The sequence below is a fragment of the Calliphora vicina genome, chromosome 5, assembly GCF_958450345.1.
Source record: "Calliphora vicina chromosome 5, idCalVici1.1, whole genome shotgun sequence".
Taxonomy (NCBI): domain Eukaryota; kingdom Metazoa; phylum Arthropoda; class Insecta; order Diptera; family Calliphoridae; genus Calliphora; species Calliphora vicina.
The window spans coordinates 109,217,976-109,238,483 of NC_088784.1; the positions used below are offsets into that span (position 1 = coordinate 109,217,976).

A 20,508-nucleotide genomic window follows, 5' to 3' on the forward strand; every position below is an offset into this window, starting at 1 on the left:
AATTCTATTAAAAAAAAAATAATAATAAATATGAATTGTATATATTTCTATATATATATATATAGTATTGTATATATAATTATGTATGTATATATAGTGGTGTAAATATATGTATATGTATGTATGCATGTATGTATGTGTATGTATTTATGTATATAATAGTTTAGTTTAAAGAGAAAGGAACAAAAAATACATTTAAAATTATAATTTAATTGATTTCTCCTCAAGATCTTCTCTATCTCTATTACTGAGAGTTAACTGTTTCACCACTACAAAATGTATATGGAAAGAATATATAAATAAACAGCGGGGGACAGACATTACATACAAAAAACACATATTTAGTTTACAAAATAAAATAAAAAATCGCACAGTTATTATGTTTTTCAAAATTACTTCTTCATTTGAATAAGAAACAAATTAGAAATTACAAAATTTTACTAAAAGGCGAATAACAAGTAGACTGTTTTGTTTTGTCTTGCTGACTGACTTAATTCGTCTCTGAAAATGAGATTTTGTTTGATTGCAAGAGAAAATGAAATGAAAATCATTTTTAAAACTCTACTAGTTCAAATTTGTATGTTCTTTGTTTAATTATTTGTAACACTTTATAAATACAATAGAATGAGGATTTTTTCTAAAATGTTTAATTGAATTCTTAAGTTTTTCATACATCATTCATTATTCATCAAGTCAACAACAGTTTATTTTGTTTGTTTGTTTGGGGTTTGGTTTTTCATATATGTATAAACTAAACTAATATTAATAATTTGAATTTGGTTTTGTTTTTATAATATTTTGTTTTCCAAATATTTTTGCTCGGCATCTTCCAACAAATTGTATGTTAATATGATTTGATTTCTCTTTTGTTTGTATTATAATATAGCTAAAACTAGTTTAGTAGTATGAAAATTGTTCAATTGTTTTTTTTTTTCTGTTTTTGGTTATTTCCTTTTTTTCTATTTCTGGTTTTTGGAAAACTTAAAATAATTATGTATGAATATGCATTTACGAATGAAGAATAATATATTTATTTATGTAGTTAATAGTTGTTATAGATGGAAGTTGTATACTTAATGATTTGATGAAATGTGAAGTGTGGTTGTTTAAAACTTGTGTCTCATTATGTGTTGTTGTTTGTATGATTGTGTTGAACTAATTAATTAAATAATTAATTTATTTATTTATTATCTATAGCGGCAATATGATCTGGTGAATCGCTCCTTAAAAATCTTTGCCACATGCGCAAGAATAACTTTTCCAAACCTTTGGCATATTGTGAACAATCAAATAAAGGACTGTCAGCGCGTGCCTTCCACACTTTGGCACGCAAGGTCTTGAGATATTCACGATCTGTGCCCAAACGTATGGAAATTTCTTGGTATTCTTGGCGGGTACTAGCTATTAATTCGGGACATCCCAAGGTAGCCAGCTGTGAAGCAGCCACTCTGTAAAAAGAATAAAAAAATATTTAGTACAAAAACTATTTATGTAGCATGGCAGAACAAGCAAGGTACAATTATTGGAAAGTATGTTCTCAATTATACATTCAATTTGTATGTATGTATTTACTTTTTTTCGTGAAATATTTAATTCAAATTAAAATTTTTCCAAATAATTATGTGATGGTTTTAATATAACGTGCAAAACATCCCAAAAGCAAAATAAAAAGTGATGAGAGTAGATGCTTTATTTGACGTTGTAGGGGTAAATATTGGCAACTCTCCCTAATAATTGAACCTGGTTGATTCTGCCATGTTTATGTAGTATTCACAAAAGACTATTTTTAAATTCACAAAGATTCAAAAATTTAAAAAAAAAACAAGTAAGAGAGCTATATTCGGCTGTGCCGAATCTTATATACCCTTCACCAAATTATACTTTAAAATACAAATTTTAAATATTTTTAGGTAAACAAAATTAAAAATTTTTTTTCGAAAAAAAATTAAAATAAAAAAAAAATTTAAAATTTTTTTTAAAATTTATTAGTGAAAAAAAAATCGGGTTAAAAATATTTTTCCCGATTTTGACACATTGTAAGTCCAACTTAGGCTTATATACCTCGTTGCAATGGACTTTGAAATATCTATCATTAGATATCCATATTGTCCATATTAATGACTTAGTAATCCAGATATAGATCAAAAATAGGACAATAATAGAGGCTGTCCCGGTTTTTTCCTTATATCTATATATACTTTGTGGGGTCGCAAATGAAAAATGTAGAAATTTCAAACGGAATGACAAACTTGCCACTCATGGTGAAGGGTATAAAAACAAATAACCCGCAAGAGTGCCGCAAGAGGCATGCATTACAAAACACCAATTATCTCAAAAAGGAAATATATTTTTTTTTTTAATTTAACTGTGACTTTTGTTACAGAATTGTTAACATTTCCCTCGAAGGTCGAAATACATTCTGACTTTCTGTCAGCTGTTTTGTGAGTGATGTCATAATTTTAGCACGTGAAATTTTGTGTGTGATTTTTTTTGATAGTTTTACGAAGTTTTAGTCGCCCGATCTATTCGAAATATTTTTTATTAGTATTTCAATATAATCATAATTACTGTTTTTACTCCTAAACCGGCAGAAATGCCCTGAGGCACTCTTCACATTTTTGCACCTGGTTCCTAAACTTAATTTGCAAATTAGTTTCTAATGGCTGTTCTGAGTTTATTGGGTCATAGTTACCCTAATTAGAGGGATAAAAGAGCTACCTGTTTATAAAAAAAACATTTTGGAGAACAACAGTTTTTGGGGTCGGAAATTACAAATGTAATAACAAAATTGTTGCGGATTTCGAAAACGCTGTTGGAGATTTTATATTGGTCCATTTCTTTTGTTCCGCATTGAAAGGGACGAAAAGTGATTTCAGCAGGACGGCGCTATGTGCCATGTGGTTGCTTATAATTTTGCCTTTTATGCATTGGTGTATGATGCATGTCCATACGTAATTACAGACTTCGGAAAGTTAATTCCTATAAACTGCCGAAGATCGACTGTCTTATCTATTAGGATTCTAACATAATATCCCTCAGTTAGGATAATTTTGGTAAAATTTTAAATCCCTAATTTATATTATTTTTGGAACTTTAAAAATATTTACCTTGATGCTAATGTTTCTCCTGGTAGTGTGACAACTGGTGTGCCAGTCCATAGAACATCCATTGATGTGGTGTGTCCATTACACAGTGGCGTGTCGAGACATACATCTGCCAATTGACCACGACGTACATGCTCTTCCTTACAAGCCACATTCGAAAAGATAACACGTTCTGGATCAACACCTGGACAAAATCGAAATAAATTATTAAAGAATTTGCTTAATTTTTATCTCAAAGAGCAAAACATACCCATCTCTTCAACAGTTTTCTTAATATTCTGTTCTCCCACCGCAGGGAATCTCAGCAGCCACAACACCGAGTTGGGCACAGCCTTTAAGATGTTCATCCATGTCTGCAGTGTTAAGGGATCGATTTTATACAATTGATTGAAATTGCAATAGACAATAGCTTCGTCGGGCAAATGATATTGCCGTCTGGTAGTGATGACAATAGTTTGTGGCACCTCCTCACCAGTGGCTGCCTTGTTGTTTGTCTGTGTAGTGGCCAAACCATTTTGTAAAACGACGCCGTTGAGGGAGGTCTGCACTTGTCCGCTAGCGATCATTGAGACAATTTGAGTGGTATTGGGAAGTTCGGCAACTTTATGTGTAACTTCCAACTGTTTGTTGGCATTGATTACTTCGCGTATCTCCTTAACACCTGTATTTTCCACCAGCGGCGATAGATCAGTGGCATTGATGACAGCCACATTGTCGGACACGGTCGTTTGCGACTTGTCGGCCACAAGAATGCGTTCCTTTAGATGGGGGAACATCTGTTTGTGATCCCCAATGAAGTAAGTGTATGGCATGTATGCCAATTTCTCACTGTATTGGTGTGCCAACTCCATGGGACTCGTTACTGAATCTGTTATGATGTAGTCCATAAATGAAGCACCGCTCGTGCCCGGGTAGCCCAACCACATAACCTGTATGGGTGCCGGCCGCAAGGCGAAGATTTCATTACGTGCCCCCTTGGTGTAGCCATTCATATTGACCAATATGTGTATGCCGTCATTGTAGATGCGATCGGCCGCCTTGCCGTTGCAGGGTATAGTCGACAAGTCGATAAAGTGCTCTGCCTCCTGCGATATCTTATAACGGAACGTGGTACCATCGTCGGGACTGAGAGAGTAACAGAAAATCTCAACGATACCGCGATCGTGGAGCCCCGGAACAGATTGCATCAAATGTGAGGTGGGATGGTTGCCAAAGTCCGAGCTGACATAACCAATACGTATACGTTCGCCATTCGGCACTTCACGTGTAAACTTATACGGAGGCTTGTGTAAAACAAGAATTTTTTCTATACACAAGTTGGCGTGCCGAGCCGCAATTGCTTTGCGGAAGTCGTGCGACAACGGATACAACATCGAATGATGTGGGTGAACAGATGGTAGACGATTCTTTTCCAACTGCTCGGCTACAATGCTCACCAATTTCTTCATGCGCGCCTCATAGTCCGTCCAATCGCAAACGATTTGCAAACAATGTGCCAAATTGCAATAGGCATCGGGAAAATCTGGTTTCAACTTCAATGCAGTGCGATACGATTGTATGGCTTCGGGAATGTTACCAGAATCCTTGTGAATGCTAGCCAAATTGCTGTGGGCATCTGCAAATGCTGGATTGATTTGTATGGCTCGCGAATAACATTGCAAGGCGCCAGCCACATCCTGCAATTCCTTGAGGGTGTTGCCCATGTTGGAGTAGGCATCGGCAAATGTTGGGTTAATTCGTATAGCTTCTTTGTAATGCATAAGAGCCTCCTTAAGCTTGCCTTGTTGTTGCAGAACCGAAGCCAAATTTGAATGAGCTGCCGCAAAGTCAGGAAAAACTTCCAAAGCTTTCAAATACAAACGTGTAGCTTCTTCGATAAAACCTTGTTCGCGCTTAATGTTGGCCAAATTGTTCAAGGAGTCGGCATGATTGGGACACAAACGTAGAGCGGTATTGTAGCATTCCTCTGCCTCTTTAACCTGTAAAAGTGGAGAAAAAAAGAAAAGACACATTATATTGAGAACAAATTCTTTGTGCTTGAGATTGGAATAAAAAAAAAACTATACTAACTACCTGTCCTTTCTCTTTCAGAGCATTGGCTAAATTACAGTAAGCATCGGGGAAATTCGGCTGCAATTCGATGGCCCTTCTGTAGGTATCAATGGCCAAATCAATCAAACCCTGTTCATAATAAACACAGGCCAAATTACCATGCACCACAGCATTGTTAGGAGACAAATTTAATGCTCTCAAATATGCTGCCACAGCTCTGCAAAAAGTGAAATGAATATAAACAAATAAAAATACAACTCATTCTATGTGTTTGTATGTATGTAGATGTATACCTGTCGAAAATTCGTGCTTCCTTTAAAACATTGCCCAAATTGATATAAGCATCCAGAAAATTGGGATCCAAAGTAACGGCCTTTTCGAAATGATGTATAGCCAACCATATTTCACCCTGAGCATTAAATACACAACCCAAATTGCTCCATGCCACTGCAAAACTAGGGCAAGTTTCAATGGCTTTCAAGTAACAAGCCTGCATATAAAAACAAAGAAAAATACATATTAAGAAAACAATTTTTCACATATTTAACAAAATTAAAACAAACCTTAGCCTCTTCAAGACGACCCAAGGCCTTCAAAAGATTACCCAAGTCACTGCGTACACAGTACAAATCCTTAAATGTTAAAAAAAATATATAAATTAAATAAAAATTCAAATAAATTATTGCTGTTTTAAACATACTGGATTGTACTGCAAAGCTGTTATGTAGGCCTGTACAGCCGCCTCCATTTCTCTAGCTGCCACTAAAGCAGCGGCCAAATTAATATAGCCGTCAATGAAATCGGGCTTCAAACGTACAGCACGACGATAATTTTCTAAAGCTTCTTGCAATTGTCCACGTTCTTTGAAAACATTACCCAAGTTACTGTAAAACAGACGAATTAATTTATTTGTTTATATTTTTGTTGTTGTCATAATTGATGTGGTGATGTGATGGTACTCACCTATAAGCTTCGGCTAATAAGGGATTTTGTTTTATAGCCAGCGTTGAGAACTGTGCAGATTTTTCCAAACGTCGACATTGAAAATGTATGGAAGATAATAGCAATAGCACTCCTGTATTGGTGCTATCTTGTCGCCACAATTGCATACAATGTTTTTCAGCATTTTCATAGTCAACTGCTTGATACTCACGATGAGCCAACTCTAAAAGTCCTGAAAATTAGTTAGGCAAATGTTTATTAATTATATGAATTGGTTTTGTTTGATCGAAAATAGTTTTTGTTATTTGAAATAGGTATGGAACGGCATAGGTTAAAAAACAGCCAGTATTGGCTGTAGAACAAATGGAAAATCTTTAGGCCGAATATGCAGTGAGTGGCGACAATACAATGGAAACTTTTCCGTAATGTAAAAATTATCATTCTTTAAAGTTATTTCAATACCTATTTATTTTAATTACATTTATTTTCGTACTTTTTTTCTCACAATAACTTTTTTAAATTAATATTAGTGGCTATTATGTCGAACGTTTCTTTTTGTGATTAATATTATTAATTATTATTTAGGCTCAAGTTCATTAAATTGATTTCCTTAGAAATACAATTTATTCTATTAAATTTTCATAATTCTAAAGAATACTGAAAAAGTTATATTTAGTCACACGGCAGAATGGAATGCATTATCGGGGTTAGCCACCACCCCCTCATCAGCACTCCTTTGTGTCGATGTAAGTGTCGCTTGTAAATATCATCTATTTAACTCACCAGTTTTTACAGAAATAGAATAAAGGACTTATATCAAAGCTTTCTTTTAATCTTATTTCTGTTTCTACTTTGTTTGAGTTAGACGAAATTTACGAGCTTTTTCAGTGTTGTATTCTTTAGTATTATTACTTAATAGTTAATGCCTTATTCATAAACAATTTTTAAATTTAAACAACGTTTTAAATTCAAATTTAGTATGGAAATTTTGCTTTAAAATTTAAAATTTTTTTATGAATATGGGGGTTAAAATGCGAAAAATTAAAAACTAATTAGTGCTGGATTGAAGCTAAAAACTATCTGTGATAAAAATTCAATTAACAATCATCTGTTTCAAAAATTATAAAGAAATTCGTGAAAGGTACTGTAAAAACTCAATTTTTTTGTTTATAATTCATAAGAGAAATCATAAGAGAAATTCCCAAAAATTACTTCGCGTAGGTTTAGCCGAAAGGAAAGAGTCTGGACTCCAAGCAACCTAATTTTGACCGCTGAGATCTACAAGGATTTACCAAGCAAGCTGTCGCGTGTTTCTACTACGCAAGCATTCTAGGTTGAGGATTTTTATTCACAAAGAAAGCAAAATGAAAATTCTATACATATTGGTATTTAAATAGAAAAAAAAACACAAACAAAAAAATAATGTCATTACATTATTACAAGGTTCTTTTGCAATCATTTCAAGGGTAAATTTCTACACACAAATTATTGTAGACGGGAAGGCGACGTTGCCAAAGAGGGCAGAAATTCAACGCACACAAACCCACACATTCATTCTCACGCATACGTAACAAACTAGGATGTGGCGTATACAAACACGATCTTATTTTTTTCCATACAAACAGAATAACATTATTATAAGAAAAGAGAAGAACTACCTAGTTATGTATAATATAGTATAGATTCAGAATTATATACTAGAATCAAACAAAACAAAACGAAACGGAATAACTAACGAAAACAATGAACATGTCATGACATTCTCAACACATGGTGCCCCTGTTATATGTAGAATTTCGTAAAAATGGAATGGATGGAATGAATGTTAGGCAGTTGGTCCGTCTGTACGAATTTCTCATTATTACGATTATAATAAAAAAAGTGCATACATACATATGTATACTGTTGTAGGTACATGTTATATTTAACATTCATTTAGTTAATTCAACGTTAGAAAAATATAATTTGTTCATATTTAAATGTATTCTTTTCTTTTTTGTTTATTACATATTGCACTCTTTCTATTTGTATTGTGAGAGATTTTAGTTCAAGTTGTATTTGTTTGTTTTTTTTTTTCTTGTATAAGAAATCATTACGTAGTACATATCGAGGGACTATATGCAAAACCCTCTATCTTAGAAAACACAAGTTTTCAGGAGTTTATTTTGCTTATTTATGAGGAATATTGAATTCTTTAATTTACAATATACATTCATATTTTTAAGACCGCTAATAAATTCTACATACATGTTTTATTTATTTTTAAAATTTTGCATTATTATTGTCAAATTTATTAAAGATATGTACGCGGATTTTTTACTACAAAAAAAATATATCGCACTCGTTCAACAATACTGTATTAACTCAAAATTTTAAAATTTCCAGTAGAGGGCAAAAACTGTTTGTGATTACAATTTAAGAGAATTTTAAAATCCGAATACATCATAGTAAGCTAATTCCATTTGAAAATATATTTACATTGTTTTTCTTTAATGTGCTGTTTTTCTATAGCGAACGAGTGATTTGAGAGGACGTTTTACATGTATTTTGTTTTTGTTACAATAACAAAACACATGTTAAAGTTCCACTCAAAGTACTCGTTCGCTATAGAAAAACAGCACATAAATTTTTTGCAATTATTGCAAAAAAAATCTATTGTTTGAGTTACTACCATTTTTCTGGAACTTCTCGATATTTTTTTGTATTATTTTATCAACAAAACAGTATCAACTCAAAATACATCCAAATTTAAATACAACAATTTGATTATTTTTAACTTGAATAAAGGCTCAATTCAAAATAATACATTTTAGTATGAAAATATACGATGTATTTCTATTTAAATTTTTGTATAAACTTAAAATAATACCTTTTTGTTGATACAAGGTAGTCACTAATTATCACGAAAATGGTCTCAAAAGTGTTTTTCAAGATGAAAGTGTAATCGGAATACGTTGAAATTTTTACAGTAGATAGATATTGATGTTGTTAGTTGATTTCTTTCAATAAGTGAATTTTTAAAAAAATGTTGAGTTAATACAGTATTGTTGAACGAGTGTGATATGTAAATTTTACAAATTCTAAACGTCATAGGTATAAAAGAATTAAAGGAGCATGGCAGAATCAACCAGGTACAATTATTAGGGAGAGTTGCCAATATTTACCCCTACAACGTCAAATAAAGCATCTACTCTCATCACTTTTAATTTTGTTTTTGGGATGTTTTGCACGTTATATTAAAACCATCACATAATTATTTGGAAAAATTTTAATTTGAATTAAATATTTCACGAAAAAAGTAAATAATTTGTTATTGTAGCAGCAGTGATTGCTAAGTTGACTGCCCTTGGCCGAGTGAACTCGGGTCATTCCGGTGCGTAGAACCGGCTGTAATGGGAATGTGAATTTAATTTGTGACTTCGGTCAATTCTAGCATGTTTTATTTATATAAGGTCCACATACAAAAATACTCAAGGAAATGATCGTATACTTTTATAATGTAACTGAAGTGATATTTCATTTTAGGTAGCTTAATAAATTTCACTACAAATATGCTTTTTATAAAAACAAATCACATTTACATTTTTTTGCGGACTAATCTTTTAAAAATATTGCTATATACATAAAATTCAACACAATTAAGTTTCATATAGAAAGAAATCACGCGACTTAATTTCTGGACTATCGGCCCATAATTGGTCATAGCTTCCATATAAGTTCCACTTCCGAAAATACTCATTGAAAAAATCGTATTCCTTTATGAGGTACCTGAAGTGACGGGCATTTTCGCTTAAAATGTTTGTTTTAAATTTATATCACAGATGTATCCTTTGCCAAATATTTTGCCATCAAAAACTCATTATAATAAAAATATAAGATAGAGGGTTTTGAATATAGTCACTCGATACATGTATATGTATTTATTTGTGTGTAACGTTAATTCGGTTGTTGTTAGTTATTTAGTCAACCAGTCTGACAGCCAGTCAAAGTCATCATTAGTAAGTAGTGTAGATTTCGTTGGTGGGGCAGGCACCCAAAGTTGGGCAGCACCGGGTGGCGGAAGAAGAAATGTGATGCTAACTAACATCAGAATCCAAAGAAAAAACCATGTGAATTTTTGTTGTAGAATGTTGGTCGCTTGCTAGGTCGTTTTTATTGTGTTGCTTCTTCAACACATTGACGAAAATAATAACAACAAAAAACAAAAAAAAAAAAAAAGTAAGAAAGAAACGAACAACAGTAGCACAGCGCATAGGCCATTATCGGAAAATTTTGTAAAACATACATACTCAAACATAAACAAGTACTCTCATAAATACATATAAACATATACGCAAACGTTATTCTGGAATGCCAAGAAAACACAACTCTTAAATACAATGGGGAAGATTTTAGTAATTATTGCTTGTTAAATAGGAATATGTACCTAGTTTAGTTATTCAGTATGCTTATCCCAATTTTTTCGGAACAAATCAAGATCCCTGTAGCACATTATATTTTAAAATTTGTTTTTACTGTTAATTTTGCACATTTCCATTTTTTCATCTTTTGTATACTTTTAAACCACCTTCTACAGTTCGTCTAATACTTAATTAAAAAGTTTCCTAAAATAATACTACTCTGTATGATATTTATTGTGTTATCGTAACCAACCAGCAGAGACCTGCATCGAACGCCTAAGATTAGGTTAAGCCGGTCCCAAGTCGTGAAATATTAGGGCATTATGACATGATAGGAGACCTTGTGAATGGACCAATTATTTGAATATTATCAAAAGAAAGTTATTAATAATTAACGGCACTTTCTTACAATTCATTAAAACAGTAAATATTCAAATTCTAATAAAAATTACAAACATTCTTTTTCAATTAATAGTGTATATTTTTCCTAAAATATATGTATATTTAACCCTCCGTTAGTCGCAATCATTTTCAATCGAGACTAGTCGCAATGTATCAAATTGATATCAATAAGAGAAAGGCGCGTTTGAAAATAATCTCTTCACTTTTTATTTCGAAAACATAAAAACAATATTAAATTCAAACGGCTGTATTAATTTTAAGCAGCATTTTAAGGCATTAGCTATGTTCAATAACTAAAAGTTGTTACTAGTTAGTAACAATTGTTACTGGAAAAGCGTTCATTAACTCAAAAACTTGCAAGTAGAGAAAAAATCAAGAAAAAATCACTCCGGCATTAAAATTAAGAGTTTTCTCATAGAAAATCATTAGATTCTGTTATAATTTAACAAAATGACAATAAAAATAAATTAATAAAACAAATCATAAAATAGTGATGTTTATTTAATCACAGAATATTCGTCATTCGAATACGAACAAGAAAATAGCAGTACCACTAAGAAATTTTTTTGAAACAGCGTAGGGTAAACGCTCCTATAGTCGGCATGACCCAGTAGTCGGCATTTTTGACTTAAAAGCTTAATAAATAAGAATAACGATAATTTTATACAAAAGTAAGATTTAACTTTAATTAAACATACACTCATTTATCTTTATGTAATGTTTAAATTTGGGTGAGATGAGTATTTTCATCTATTTTTGTCCTCATTAAGTGACCATCTTTCAACTGGTGCGGAAGTGCCTGTTTTTTAAGAAATTTTTTAGTGGCAAGGCCAACTAAAACAAGTTAGTAACCATATTAATTTAAGTAATATTTTTACCAGAGTGGTGTTAACAGATAAAACTTTGTTTAAATATTACCTACAATGTGAAAGTTTTCACAAAAAATATTTTTTTTGGTTATTTTAATTGATGCCGTCATTAGGAACAAAAATTTCTATGATTTTCAATAGTCGGCATAGTGATGCCGACTTCAGGAAAATTGCTAATTTTTTGTATTAAGCTCAAATTCTACAAATTTGTTTATTACTCATCTCTCTTGACAATAGATTTGAAGAAAATGAGTTTGAAATGAGTTTACCCAATAGTCGGCACAGTTTTAATTGAGCATTTTAAGAACTGCCGAGTATAGGAGACCAAGCATCCTGAACTCGGCAGCAGCTTTTTATTTGACTGGAGATCGTTAAACAGAGTAATATTTAGAGATTCAGTAGGTATTATTAATTCTAACATCTTAGAATTCCAAATATGGACACTCCAGAAAAAAAACCCATATACCAATATCCTGAAAAAGCCTTAAAATATTTTCTATGCGAGAGAAGGCCCGATTTCTGTATTAGGTGCCAGTAAACAATATGGAGTTCCGCGTTGAAAAATATAGGACAAATTATACGGTTCCGAAGGTCCTATGAGAATGGGGCCGCAAACAGTGTTATCTAATTCCAAAGAAAGTGAGGATTAACTTAATACGGTTCAATCAATCGTGAAGAGCAGCAAACCACACCATTTGTATATGATCTACCCGGAAAGAAATGGTGTAAAGGGGTTTTTAAACTGTTCTCTCTAAAATAATCATGTAAGGTACCTTAATAAACAGGCTCTTTACTAAATCAGTTGGAGTTATTAGTAGGTGATCGGCCTGAAAATGAGAAAAGAAACGGATTTGGATCTAGCTTTTGAAATAGTCAACCGACTAGCTCCTAATATGAGCGTAGAATTGATTCCGATGACATTATCGAAGAGAACAATAACTTAAAAATAAATTATCAAACTATTGAAATTGTGAGTAATCTTACCATAGAGGCAGGCACGTTCATAATTAACAAGGAAAAGTTGAAAATATGGTAGTATCGCCAACTTTAGCTGCAGAAAATCACAATGAAACGTTGAAACCTGTTCACTACTCATCTCCAACTTTATCAAATAATTATTCAAATACTTGGTTTCAGCCTTTTAACTGTTCAAGTCCAATCCCAACAAGTTGTAGTTGTACATTTAAAATTTTTTCAAAGTTTTTTAATAATATTATGGTCACTGGGATATTGTATATGATTGCGGTAACCATAATATGTTTACGTTACCATTAACATGATTGTAAATAAATATATATTTATGGCAATCATTTTCATGATAATGATTTATCATAATATGCTGATCTCAGAATATGATAACCATAATCCTAGAACAACACAATATGTTGAAGTATTACATCATAAACATGGTTGCCACAAACACATAAATATTTACTACAATCATATGTATATATGATTGTAGTAAATAACATAAAATTAACATAAATGGTTACCGCAAACATATACATAATTACAGTGGCCATAATAGAAAAATAAAATAAACCAAAACAAATTAAAAAAGGAAGATAAAACGAGTTAGGGGCACATGTGAAGAGGATTTGGACACAGATCCTGAGGATGATGGTCTAAAAACGTAGGATATGATATTTGCCCACAGTGGTTTCACCTCAAATGCACTAATTTATGTTTTTTATTAGTATTTATTTAAATGGCTGATATTTTAAATAAAAAATAACTTGAATTCTTTTAAGATTTTATTCTTTTCTTAATAAAAAATGCTATGCCGACTATTGGGTCACAAATTGCCGACATTAGGATCAAGGGTGCCGACTTCGGGCACAAATCGTGTTTTTTCAAAAAAACGTAAATTGCTCAAATTTAATAAAAACTGCTTGAAAAGAATTAATTGAGTCTAAAACTATACAAATTACTAAACAACAATAACCCATTTACATCCCAATACCATGTTCGCACTCATAATGGTATCACTTTAAAAACTGAAAAAAAGTTAAACTGCCGACTACTGGTGCATTCACCCTACAACGCAAGGCGAATTTATACAAGGTGGAGTCAGTCAAACAGCTGATAATTTTTTTTTTCGCTTTTTGGTTCTAACAACTGTCAAAGCTTGTTTTTATATTTATATATCTATATATTCTAAGCTTATTAACAAAAAATGTATTGTTTACATAAATAATTAAAGCCCTCACTAATCAATTATCTACACTATATTAAGTTTAAATACTTATTTGTTTAATTTTTCATTTTGGTTTTTTGACATTTGTTAAGACCAATCGTTGTTTTTGTAGAACTGACACCACCTTGTATGAATTCGCCTTGGTACAACGTCTTTAAAAATGTTAAACTTAAAATTTTGTTTATAGGTACTCATAATCGGTCAAGCCTGTAAATTTTTTGTGATGTAATCTTTTTGTAAAAACAATGGTAACTTTGGAAATAAAGGCTCTTACATATGACAATATGTATTTTTTAATTAACATTGAAATAGCAGTGCCGGATTATTAAATTCATTTTTTTCTTTTTTTTTCTTAAAGAAGTCAAATATTTTTTAATATTAAAGTACAATTTAGTTAAATATGCTGAATTTATTGTATATTTAACATTAAAAATAGTTCTTTTTTATATAATTCCTGTTTTAGTGGGTCGTGCAATACATTGCACCATTGCTTAGGGAAAATTAATTTTAAAGTTATAAAAATAAGGAAAATCTTTTCCACATATTCAACTTTATATCAAACGCTATTGAATAGAAAGAAAAAAATAAAAAATGGGGACTGCAAACGGAAAACTGCACCTCAGGACGAGCGAAATATCGTCAGAATCATCAAATGTAATCCATTTAATCTGTCAAGCTAATAAAAACCGAATGAAATTTAGAAGTTATTGATATGACAGTAAGGAGATGATTTCTAGATGCAAACTTCACAGAACGAAGTCCAAGGAAAAAGCCACTATTAAAAAAAATATATAGTGGTACTCGTTTGGAGTACGCTGAATGCCGACTGGTTTGCAAGCAAATATCTCAATATTTTGTGAACTGGCGGGTCCAAACTTGTTTTATTTGGAAGTTCAGGCTGTAGTCAATATATTCGACGTCCACTCTCTTCTGTATGTCAAACACAGTACACTGTGAAAAAAAGTTAAAATATTTCAAAATTTCGTGGTACTGCTATTATCTTGTTCGCAACTGTATATATAAGATTATATTATAATGATATGTAGTATATTCAGAATTAAAAATATGTGCATTTCTTTGTCGACGTTTTCTAGAATCTTGCAAAATATTCCAAATTTAAGCATTTGGCTTGACAAATTTTGGCAACTCTGTAAATTTTTCAATATGTAAACACATGCACAGACTGAGGTAGTGGTAAATACACATATATATACACACACACATATATATACGCACACCATTCTAATCAAGCGCGTAATCACTTGCAATACTCATAAACTAACTATATACACTCTTCTAAACTAATAATAAGGAGACAGGTAACCCTAGCTAGCATTATTTTGTGTCATCACACACAAAAACAAAAAGAAAGAAAAAAAACACCACCATCCAAAACACAAACGAATAATAAGTATTTTATAAAAATTTTCCATTAGCATCATCCAAACACAGTATGTATGTGAAAGAAACAAACAAATAAATCAGGGGAGAAGCCAACAAATAAATAAAATATTAATAACCATAACAATCGAAAACACTTACCAACAGATGATAAATTTTGAGTGTCATTGATCTTGCCCACTGTATTGCCTTGATTTTGTACCAATTGTGTCTGCTGTTGTTGCTGCTGTTGGTGCGGCAATATCAATTGTGTTTGTGTTACGGCCTGCTGTTGCAGTTGCTGCGTATTTTGATTTGGCGACTGTTGTTGGTTCTGCATTTTGTTCTGAAAAATGTAGGAGAAATTAATTAGGAATACATTCACACCTTTTAATCAAAAACAAAAGAACCAAACAAAATACATGTTCAAATTGAACAAAATAATTATTGCAAATATCACTACATACTAGCAAAATATAAATAAACTACATCTCTCTCCCTTTATACAGACACAGTACATATTGCACAGTAGAAAAAAATATAAAATAAAAATATAGCAAAAAAATAAATAATATACCAAGTTGTCTTCGTCTCCTCCACTTAATAATATGTGTGTAAGAGACAGACACACAAAGTCAATCTACACAAAAAAAAAAAGCGATAAATACACAACACCACCAACAGTAAGAAAAAAATTGATTTAATTACACAAATCGTAATCTCCACACAGCTAGCCGAACGAAGAAAAGCGATGGATGTTTCTTATAAAAATAAATTTTATTGAATTTTCTTTTCGTTAGATTCTGTTTAACTTGTTTTTAAATTTTAGTCAAATGCGTTTACAAATTATGTTCACTTGATTTTCTTTTTGTTTACGTTGTGAAGCTTGTGAATTGACATATTAATAAATAGCTTTTGTAATAGCTATATCACCTTTTTTTTCTTTTCTTCTCACTTCACAATGCACAGAATAAAAAATATTCCATTATCTGATTTTTTTTGACCACAACCACACTTGTATCGGTGTTGCCAGACGAAGAAGAACTGATGAATGCGAGATGAATTATTTTGACAGCCAGCTGTCAGACAGACAAACCCGTTAATTGTTCTAGTGATGCCATATTCTTTGTTATGTATAAAGGGAAATGGAGAAAAATACTAATTATGTAGGGTTCTATAGTTGAAACAAAATGTCGACTTTTCGATTTTTTCCGTTTTTTAAAAGGCCGACTTTTTGAACTTTCGACTTTTTTCGTTTTTTGAAATGTAAACTTTTCGAACTTTGACTTTTGGTATTTTATGAACAGTCCACTGCATAGAGTCAACTACCTAACTGGTTACTTGATCAGCTAAATAACTAGTTATTTTAACAAGTAGGGATGCTAATTAACTTCAAATAGTCAGTTAAAAAGATATCTCATTGACAGTATTTTACAGTATATTTCCGAATGTCTGGAAGGCTACTTTTTGTTTTGAAATTTTAAGTGGGCGTGGTACATCTCATACAAAGTTAATTTTAAAAAATCAAATATCTAGGAAACTATATACAGAGACTTATAGGTCTATGAACCAGATGGAAAAACCAAAAATATTATATACTAAGGCATTAGAACAATAACATCGTGAAACAGGCCTTAAATTAAAATTTGTTTAGGTTGTTCTCTTCTCCTCGCAGGAGCTACTTCCAAAATTATGTTTTTCTAAAACTTTTTTTTAAATGGAGTAGTAACAACAACGTTACAGTTATTGGGAGAAACACTTCAAAAATTATGTTTTTCTCGAACTTTTTTTTGAAATGTAGTAGTTGTTCCAAAAAACTAGAGATATCAAACTAAATATCTTTCCAAAATCACTACTGAACCTTTTTTAATTTTTAAAAACGAGTTCGACAATAGATTAAAATATTAAATTAAATTTTTTTTAGTTTCTTGTGGCTAGCACAGGAATTTTTTTAAAATGGAGTTAACGTTACAAAAAACTAGAGATAATAAAATGCTATCAATATGGCAACTTTATACTCGGGCTCTTGTACAAGCCGCTGACGGTTGACGCGGTGTTGCCACTACAAGTTGGTTTTAATACAATGTTGCCAGACGAAGAACCCGTTAAAAGTTCTAGTGATGCCATATTAATTGTTGTGTTTAAAGAGAAATGGAGAAATCCCAATTATCTGATATTTTAAACGACTAGGGTTCTAAAATTCGATTATTCGAACAATCGACTTTTTGCTGAAAAAGTCGACTTTTGACTTTATTTGTTTGATATTCTATTTCATTTTGATACACAATATACAAAAAAAGGTCGGGTATTTTGACAACAATTTTCGTAATATTGCTTAAAAACCCTGCAAACTTTGTTAATTTCTGAAATTAAATTTCATACAAACATTAAACACGTTTATAAAGATTTATATATGAAGTGCTTCAAAATACCTTTTATATAATGTATAATATGGTACTGTTTATTAACATTGTGAACCAAAAATTCCTTTTTGAATTTGTATGACAGTACTTCAGAAAATTTTGATATACAGAAAAAGTGATTTTGGCGAAGCCGCTGTTCGATTCACCCCAGAAAATATTAATATTAACAACAAAAATTATGAAAATATAAACTGTTACTGGAATCCGTATTTGTTCAAACAATCGACTTATACAACGAACCCTACTGTTTTGTCGGTGGGTTATGTTATGTGGAGACGGGGTTAATACTTACAGGCACTAATTGAAGAGATATATATGGTTAATAAAAATCTGGCATCACATTTTGTCACACACTAAAATGTTTCATTCCATTTGTATCAAGTATTTGTAAAAATCGCGCATTTTATATCAAAAAAAACATAAACAAGCAGAATCATTAGATTTTAACTTCGCAAAATACGAAAATTTGTATAGATCTGCCGAAAGAAATCCAAGCCAAGATGGAAACAGTTTTACCACATACACGTATACGCACTATTATGAAGAGTTCTCTGGACACGGGAAATATCAACAATGAAGTTCTGCATCTAATGACGAAATCTACTGTAAGTAGCAACAATGAAAACGAAAACTATTTCATGTTAAAATTTTGAATTATTACTCTTTTTAGGAAATGTTCATTAAACATTTTAGCAAAGAATCGTACAATAACGCCAAAAAGCCCAATACATTAAAGTATGAACATTTAGCTGATCTAGTGCAAAATGAAGACAATTTGGAATTCCTGCTACAAATAGTGCCGCAAAAGATTAAAGTGAAAGATTTTAAAGCCCTGATAGAACAAGACGATGACTCCAGTGAGTCTTCTTCGGAAAGTGACTGAAAGTGTGAATAGAATTAAGCTTAAAAATAACCTCAGAAAAAAACATACATTAGTACATAAAAACAATACAGCATGTTAACATTTAATAAAACTGAATTAAAATAAAAACATTCTCATTTTGTTTTAGCTTTTAAGATTGGAATATTCGATAGTGTGTTTATATAGGATATACATATATTGTAGTATTTTCTTTTATCTGTGTGATAACATAAAATTGATTTTTGTATCCTTTTGATTATTTTCTATTTTATCATTATTTGTATACATATGTATATTTTATTACTGGTTTATTGATATGTGCCAAATTTGGAAACTGTCTTGAGATAAGCTTCGTGTAATTTCTGCACAAAATCATCGTCGTTTTGTATTAAATAGTTAAACGCCTGTACAAACTGAAATTTATTTAGGGGCTCTTGCTTGAGACTCATTGAAGAGATTTTCAAGGGCTCCATCGATGAGGCCGCAGCTGGCTTATCGAACATTGTAGGTGGCATAAGGGCCGGCTTGTTTACCACCTCGCCACTGGCTCCTCCACCGGACATGGCTGAACTCGACTGAGACAGGCTCTGTTGTAAATTTAGATTGGAAAATATTTTGCTTAAAGAAATTTGTTCTCCTGGCAACTGGCCAGTTGTACATGTTGCCGCTGTTAAAGCTTTTGCGAAACCAAAGTCTGGTCCTCGGGATATAATAGGCTTCATATCCAAAGAACCACTGCCTGGCCTTGGCACAGGTTTATTAAACATGGAATTTGACGACTCCAAAGTGGCACTTTCCAGCAATGAACAAGACAAACGATTTGTCAAATTTTCTGTCTGATTGTGGTACATAGAACTGTTGCCTTCATCAACTGTTGCACCGCTTCCGCTACTTATGGACTGTAGGGAATTTGGTGCAATATCACGCTGCTGTTTCTCCAATTGTTCCACCGACAATGTGTTGGGCAATATACGTGGTGTATAGCTTGACACTTCTGCTGTTGGTTTGGCCGATTCGAAGAATTTCAAAACATTACCCGAAGCTATATTCTGTGTTGGTGTGTGTTGTGACATCAAGCCACTGTTAATATTGTTTGGAGTAGTGGAATTTTTATTGTTTTGTTGCTGATTACTGTTGTTGAATTCTTGCTGAGCATTTGATAACATTTTAAATATATTCACATTGTTGTTTTCTTTAGCATCGTTCACTTGTGTGGAGTTGTCCGCAGTTATGACACATTCGCCCGATCCACCTGCTGTCTGTACCAGCTCACTAACCAATTTACTAATACGGTCGCACTCCAAACTGTTGTAAAACCAAAAACCTCTGATGCGTGATCTTTCGTTGCGGTAGAGCAAAAATGGTGCCTGTGCCTGCAATTCCAAGTGGCTGGTAATTGGCTCGACGAACGATGTCGTGTTTAGACGATTGTTTATGAAAATACTGTGAAATGGTTGAGCATTGCGGCTGAATATGAAGAAGGCTCCCTCGACATCGGTTTTTTCCCATTCGTTTTGTTCTGAATTGAAAATGTAGAATGCCACATGTGATGATGTATCCACTATGTCCTTGGCATAGGGATCAACCTTTTTTATGGCCGCTAAATTCATGCGTGTTTTGCTTGTATCTGCCATTATTTCGATGTTCTACACAAAGTCAACAATTAATAAATACTTTTTGAACGAGGGAGATTATATTAAAACCTCTTCAGATCACTTTGAAAATAAGTTGAATTTTTTCCTTTTTTCTAGTTTAATAGATTTAGCAACGTTGCAGAATTACAAAACAGCAGTAGTAAAATGAATACAAAACAGAGATGTAATTTTAACATGGTGACTACGAAATTCCATAAGCATTGTACAGGGATGGAACGTTGT

At 32.0% G+C, this 20,508-nt stretch overlaps 3 protein-coding genes across 6 annotated transcripts; 1 reads left to right on the top strand and 2 right to left on the bottom strand.

Moving 5' to 3' along the window:
- Positions 1-726: 726 nt before the first annotated feature.
- Positions 727-16,378, bottom strand: sxc (O-linked N-acetylglucosamine (GlcNAc) transferase sxc). Of its 4 annotated transcripts, none has more exons than XM_065514160.1 (10): positions 16,280-16,378; positions 15,509-15,692; positions 6,120-6,330; positions 5,857-6,040; positions 5,720-5,788; positions 5,450-5,646; positions 5,175-5,373; positions 3,355-5,083; positions 3,108-3,288; positions 727-1,448 (listed from the first exon to the last, which is right to left on the bottom strand). In XM_065514160.1, the coding sequence occupies exons 2-10, from the start codon at positions 15,684-15,686 to the stop codon at positions 1,181-1,183; spliced, it is 3,216 nt and encodes a 1,071-aa protein (XP_065370232.1). In that variant the 5' UTR covers positions 15,687-15,692; positions 16,280-16,378; the 3' UTR covers positions 727-1,180. The 4 variants fall into 4 exon arrangements, with proteins under 4 accessions (XP_065370232.1, XP_065370233.1, XP_065370230.1 ...); XM_065514161.1 differs by having other exon boundaries at positions 5,178-5,373; positions 16,055-16,373; XM_065514158.1 differs by having other exon boundaries at positions 16,055-16,373.
- Positions 16,379-18,177: 1,799 nt separating this feature from the next.
- Chrac-16 (chromatin accessibility complex protein 1) lies at positions 18,178-18,760 on the top strand. The gene is made up of 2 exons (XM_065511239.1): positions 18,178-18,374; positions 18,440-18,760. The coding sequence occupies exons 1-2, from the start codon at positions 18,270-18,272 to the stop codon at positions 18,650-18,652; spliced, it is 318 nt and encodes a 105-aa protein (XP_065367311.1). The 5' UTR covers positions 18,178-18,269; the 3' UTR covers positions 18,653-18,760.
- DCP1 (decapping protein 1) lies at positions 18,706-20,421 on the bottom strand. Its single transcript, XM_065511238.1, has one exon. The coding sequence runs from the start codon at positions 20,263-20,265 to the stop codon at positions 18,940-18,942; it is 1,326 nt and encodes a 441-aa protein (XP_065367310.1). The 5' UTR covers positions 20,266-20,421; the 3' UTR covers positions 18,706-18,939.
- Between the last annotated feature and the right edge of the window lie 87 nt (positions 20,422-20,508).